This window comes from Nematolebias whitei, chromosome 2, assembly GCF_014905685.2.
Source record: "Nematolebias whitei isolate Nwh7 chromosome 2, NemWhi1, whole genome shotgun sequence".
Taxonomy (NCBI): domain Eukaryota; kingdom Metazoa; phylum Chordata; class Actinopteri; order Cyprinodontiformes; family Rivulidae; genus Nematolebias; species Nematolebias whitei.
Genome location: NC_056499.1, coordinates 23,810,021 through 23,816,787, shown reverse-complemented (window position 1 = coordinate 23,816,787; position 6,767 = coordinate 23,810,021). Strand labels below are relative to the sequence as shown.

General features: G+C 37.9%; 1 protein-coding gene across 5 annotated transcripts in view; it reads right to left on the bottom strand.

The window, feature by feature from the left end:
* celf6 (CUGBP Elav-like family member 6) overlaps positions 1–6,319 on the bottom strand; it is a 175,474-nt gene extending 169,155 nt beyond the window's left edge. For all 5 annotated transcript variants that reach the window (XR_005187470.1, XM_037690929.1, XM_037690945.1 and 2 more), the window contains exon 1: positions 6,069–6,319. Coding sequence is in view for 4 of the 5 variants with exons in the window: in XM_037690929.1 (XP_037546857.1) it covers positions 6,069–6,318 (250 nt within the window). In the remaining variant the exon portion in view is untranslated. The remainder of the gene's footprint in view (positions 1–6,068) is intronic.
* Between the last annotated feature and the right edge of the window lie 448 nt (positions 6,320–6,767).

Genomic DNA, 6,767 nt, shown 5'->3' with positions numbered 1-6,767 from the left:
TATATATTTATTTAATTTTTTATTTTTTTATTATTATTTAGGCAAAATGTTGTGAAGCAAGTGAACACTGCCAATGCCTGTCAATGGTACTGAGCATAATACAAAAGTTCATTCACCACTTCCCTTTCCTGACATAGCTGAACTCCTACCAGCAGAGCATCCTTCCATCTCTCACTTGTTTCATCCTTCAGCTTTGGACTCGGTCTGTTCGCAGTCGTTAGCTGTCTGGTTCACACACTGCCTCGTCTCTAATGATCAAAGAGGTCATCTGTAGACTTAAGCTGCACCCGTCACTCAGCTTACACAAACTGTCAATCATTGTTCAGGACTTGCTCAACAACTATACTGTTGTAGATAAAATGAACAAAGAAAAACAGAGCAAACATGGTTCCGGTACCGTCTTCTGTGGTTCATTGTTGACAATGTAATGACCAAAAAAAGAAACAGTTTTGTGTCAGTTATGCTTGGCTATTTATAGCCAGTTCCACTGCATGGACCTACCAAGGAGAGGAGAATGGATGAGGATATTTAAGAACTCTTTGTATCCCTTACTCCTGGCTGTGTGGCACAGCTTAGAGTCCCCTCTCTCAGCACCGGAGACGGATTGATAGATAATGCTACTCAAGAAAAAGATTTGCCCCCCGCCAACATTCAGCATGTCTGAACAATGCATGCACTCTGGCACTGACACTAAGTATTATGATAATGTATTGCTCAGCAAAATGATAGATGCTAAACAGCCCGACCTGGCTGCACAGTGCACACCAATAGTGTCAAGTCATCCCACACACTGGATAAAGCTTCACCGAAGGTGCACGACCATCAAATCCACATAGCAGGCAAGAACATTAACAAACACAATTATCTGATGAAACAAATCAAAAGGCACACATGGACATATTCACTCATGTGCACAGGAGAAGAAGAAATGTACAATTCCCCAGATATTCCAACAGGTCGCCAGAGACACCCTAAATAAATGTTTACAAAGCACAAGACATCTGTTCAGATGGTTGCAGTACGTCCTGCATGATGTAGTCAGAGGCAGTCATGAAGGTTTTAAGCCTTAAATCCATAATTATGGAACAATTTTTTGCAACGATCCTTAGGTTATAAAAAATATAAGTGCTGCAAATAACCCATAGGTATGCTTTATGAACTGCCAAATATATCATCGCACTAAAAACAATATAAGCTAGGGAAATAGTATTTCCTGTGAAAATACAGTGTGAATGATAATTGCTAAAGAGCTTGCTGGAAAAACAGCTGAAATTAGCTAAAAACATGTTGAAATGTAGCTGAAATTGAAGAACAGCCTAAGTTAGCAGAAAAAAAAAAAAGCAGAAAGAACACACATTTGCTAAATTAGATTAAAAAAAAACGAACTGATCACAAAAATTAGGAAATTAGCTTAAAAAAAGGCTGAAATTAACAAAAGTATGAAAGTAGCTGAAAGGATAGAAAGAAGCTTAAACTACCATGAGGAAGTGGAAGGAGCTGAAATGAGCTCCAAAAAGTGGAATTAGTTGAAAAAGCTTAATTTAGCACGAAACAGCTAAAAAGTAGCTGAAAAGTAGAAAAAGCTGAAACTAGCAGAAAAAAAATCTGAAAGAAGCTGAAATTAGCAGAAAGAAGGTAATTAAGCTGAAGTAACAGAAATTACCACAAAACATTGACTTAATCTGAAAACAGATTAAATTAACTCAACAATGTTAAAATTGTAAAATAAGTAGCTTAAAAGGTACAACAAACTTAAAATAGTAGAAGAAAGCAGAAAGAACATGTTTACCCAATTAGACTGAAAGAAACAAAAATGAGCACTAAAAAGTGGATATTATTTGAAAAAAGCTGAAAATAACATTAGAAAAAGCTGAAAAGTAGCTAAAAGTTGCAGAAATAAGCTTAAAGTACCAGAAGGAAGTGGAGTGAGCACATTTTTTGTTGAATTATTCTGAAAAAAATTAAAATGAGTGCAAAAAATGTGGAATTAGCCAAAAAAGATAAAATTAGCATATGAACAGCTAAGTAGCTAAAATAGCAGAAAAGGCTGAAACTTGCAATAAGCTGCAAAAATGCTGAAAGGAGCATTAGAAGCTGAAATTAGCAGAAATAAATTATAAGAAGGACAAAAATGTTGTAGTTAGCTAAAATAATCTAAAAGGATCACAAAACAGCTGGAAAAAACAGCTGAAAAAAAAAGTTAACATTTGCACAAGGAAGCTGAAAGAAGCTGAGCCAGAACAAAATGTGAAAGGAGCAATAGAAGGTTGTAAACAGGTCTAAAGTAATGATGATGAATGATGATGATGAAGCAATGATGAAGGATGGACAATGAGCACAATTAATTTTCAATGAAAAAAAATAGCAGAAAAGGCTAAATATTTTTTTTAAAACTATTGTTGCACCTATACCAAGAAGTCATAGCACCCTTCTCCTGAATGAGCTAAATGTTTTGATGATTTGTTGAAATAGCACAAAAATTGTGGAATGACAAAGAAGCTGAAAAACATACAGACGAAAAATGGATCGCAATAATGTGAATGCTTCATAATCATTCATAATATTATATCAAGGTTTTCTCAACCTAAAAAGGATTGAAAGGTAGGTATCATAATAAACAGTACAAAGTATTTAAAACGTACTTGTTTTGTGTGTTTTAGATTTATAAAGACTAACAAAGTATCCCTCTCTGCACCTTTGTTAGTTCTGGTGAAAAATCTGCGTTGCGTGGAGAAAAAAAAAGGAAGTGGATTGAATTTATGATAATGCATCAGGAAACCTCCTAAGCCTTTGACATAATAGCCCACCACTATCCATCGGCATATTATGCCAATACTACACAGCATGCAAAGTCATTTTCAAAACACTGAACCACAAACAATTATTACAAAACCTTTAATTAGAGATAAATGACAATAGTCAATGTCTGTGACTGCAAATGTGACAGGAACGCAGTTACACAACTACAGCACTTTGTAGATTGATTAATATCATTTACCCAAACAGAACGCCACAATGGATTACATATCTACTGATTCGTATTGTGAGAGTGGAAATCATTTGAGAGATTTCCACTGGAAGCATGTCTGTCGACAAATTAGCATATATATTCTTATTGGGGCTAAAATATGTTTTAAAATGTAACAGCCAGCAGAAATGATCAAACACTTGAAATTAATGAAGTCAAATGAGATTTGTTTGCAACAGAAGCTTTAAAATCACAAGTCAGTACTTCAGTGATGCACAACTGTATTAACATAATGGACCGTGCGAAGAATAAGAAAGTTATTTAATTGTTTTTTTGGAGAATTTCTTTCGTAAAACCTAACTAAACTTGGAACAAAAACTATTCTTTGTTTATTGTAACATCAGACCCAGCTCAGTAAAACATGTCTGGAGTTGTGTTTTGTGGCCTCGTGATGAACATCAATCTAAATAAGCGATGTCTTTATTACTTTTTAGTTTTGTTTTGTTTTATCTACTTATAAAGGGGGAAAAAAAAAGATGAATGCATTTTTTTTAGCTGATGCTAATTTTCTTTGTCTGTTGAACGTTGTTGAAAAAAAAATCCTATTTCAAACAAAAGCTCTACAGATGAGCTTTAATATGAAAGTAGAAGCAGAATGACACATGACAGATTTAGAAATGGTAGGAAAAACTGCAGACAGTAGTATTTTATAGACCTGCTCAGCAACCAGATAAGTCTGATTGCTGATTGGGGTTATGTTATGTTGCATTGCATAATTTTTTGTTATTTAACAGGCATTCCAGAAGCCTGAGGCATTTAGTCTGTTTTGTTTACCGAGTTATCTGCTTGCTGAAAACTCAGCGATATCCAGGGGGACGTATAATGTTGGCTGTTAAAAGCCATAATCCCAGTGGGGAAAGGAAGAGGAGTGAGAAGTTTATGTACTTATTCAAATTTTTATTTATGGCCAAATATTGTGAATAAGTAGCAAATTGTTATAAGCATTTAATGAATGCATATACTTCAATGTGCATACATAAAAATCATATGTGTGTGTATTGTTCTTAATTTGGCATGTAAAACAGAAGTTGATCAGAAAGGATAAACTTTTATCTGCACTAAACTTATTTTATTTAGTCATTTAATTACATTTGTGTTCAATGCATTTCTTATTCTGGGGGATCAGTTTTTCTTGACCCGTGCACTGTTTTGCGTCTATCTACAGAAATCACACATGGACCCAGCCGGACACATCTTTCAGTTTAGACGAGTAGCCAATGGGGAAAATCCATCCATATAATGTGCCAGTAAAATCTTATTAAAAGTACATGACGATGCTCCCAAAGTGACTTTGAATGTCCTGCGGGGAAGAAGTGGGCATGACGCTCACATCAGAGCGGCCTTGGTGGAGGATGATTTGATCGAGCACTCGGCCCGTCTTTGCAACAGGATTATCCTTTTTCCGTGGCAACCGTCCTCCGGAGTGTTGACATTCAGGGATGGGCGAGGACAGGCGTAAACAACACGAGCATCAGAAATATTGTTTTAATCGATCAACGGGCGCCAGATAAGACGAGCCAGAGGTTGAACAGCAGCAACTCATGGTTGGGGAAACAGGTGGTGCACAGAAACCTTCGGCGTGCACGCACAAGAAAGACAGCAGGGCTGAGCGCACATCTCCCAGACAAGAATGCTGGACTTGAGCTAATCAATGAGAGCATGAACTGTGGCCACCGACTTACATATCACACATAAATTGCCTGGCTTGTGAATGATTTATTTACCTTGAGGGAGCTGGTGGGTTTATTTATACTTGTTCGCGTTTCAGTGAGTTTGTCTTGGCAAATGAGTGTGACGAAGAATTAAATATAATTAACAGTTATTTATAAAATTGTTCCAGATAATTAAATAAAGTGCATACCCTAGAGTTTTATTTATTATATTCACATAGAAAGCCATGAAAATTAGAAAGCAACATTTCCACATAGAAGTCTATTATTACTATTATTATTATTATATCTATATTTATTTTTTCATTCTGTCACTACATTTAGACTTATATTTATTGTCAGCCACAAAAGAAAAGCTCAACCTCTCAACTGAAATATAAAACTCTTTAATTTCCAAATATCTAATTGTGATTCTTGAACAACTCACTGAATTTTGAACACATCATAACAGTATATTTAGAAACACACATCCTAAAAGCCCATAACTTACATTAGAAAATGTTTAACTTTGAGCTATAGAATTATTATTATTTTTTAACTAATGCTTCAGTGCTCTTTGAAATGCTGCGTGCCCTCATTTATTATCATCACTTGGCATCCATTGATCGATCCCTGATGATCCGTGACTTGTCTGACTAATTACTAAGTGAGCCCAGAAGCATGATCGTTTCTGGACAATAAGCTGGTTTAGGTGTGCGTGTGTGCGTGCGCGCGCTGGATCGCAGCCTCTACTATTATCCGGCTTTGTACTTCCTGACTGCCACCCGCCCACGGAGCTCCATTACAACCCAGCTGCCATGGAAATAGTATTTTCCACAGCTAATGACATCCGAAAAGTAGGCAGGAGCCCTGCTGAAAGGTCAAAGCAGCACCTTAATCACTGATGCTGATTGCCTGATAATGGTTTCCAAAAAGCTTTCACATCTACCTAACAGTATGCAGCAAATGGCTCCAGAGATTTTATTATTTCTATTATTATTATTATTATTATTATTATTATTATTTTGAAGTTGTGGGGGGAAAAGAAGGTGGTGCGCACTATTCTGAATCGAGCTGTCCCGCCCCCTTTACTGGCTTTACTGGGATGCTCAGCACATGATAGTCAATGTAAACACACAAAGGCGTTTTCAGCTGTAGTATTCACGTGGACCTGCTGGACGCCGTAACAATTAACCCTGCACTGGCACGCCATCGGCTCCCACGTGTTGTGCACGAACAACCAAATAACAGAAGGCTGTGAGAAATGACAATGGAAATTATGATACAACAGCACTCTTTTCGAGCCCTATGACTAAGTCTATATATATATATATTTGTTAATATTGCTTCCTGTCCTGCACTGGAAAAGTAATGAGAGCAAAGCCACCAACCTTTATGCATTCCCGTAAACCTGTCTTTCAGTACAGTGAGTTCGTATATCTTTCCGAATTCCTCAAACAGAGGTTTCAGGTCTTTTTCCTCCAGGTTTCTTGGAATCTGGCCGATGAAAAGCTTGATGGCGTCGTGGTCCTTCATTGGAATGGTGTTCTGGCCGATGGTAAGCCCGTTCATCCTGCCGGCGCTGTTCGTGGTGCTGAATCCATTCTCCTGCTGCACTCCGTTTGCAGTGACTGTAGCCATCTTTCCTCAATGGGCCGGCGGGCTACTCTCTCTCTCTCTCTCTCTCTTTCTCTCTCGCTCCCTCTCTCTCTCCCTCTCTCGCTCCCCTCCCTTGTATCTTCCTCTCTCCTCCTCCTCCTCCTGTTCTCCTCCCTCCCCTGTTCGCCTCCTTTTGCAGCCTATGAGCTGCCTCGTTTGGAATCAGCCCTGTTTGTTTTATCTTGAGCTTTATGTGGAGGTTGTTTTTTTTTTTTGTTTGTTTGTTTTAAGCCCACGCAAAACACCACCTACGCACCAAGTGCCACTCGGTGCTGTGACGTCAAGATCGAAGTTTTATTCACAAGCCACGCCCACCCATTGATTTGCGGAACTAGCCTGGTCGGGACAAATACAAGAGCAGCATGACTGTGGGCCCCACAAGGTAGAGCTAGAAGGCAAATATTTAGATAAAGTGGAAAGTGTGCGACATT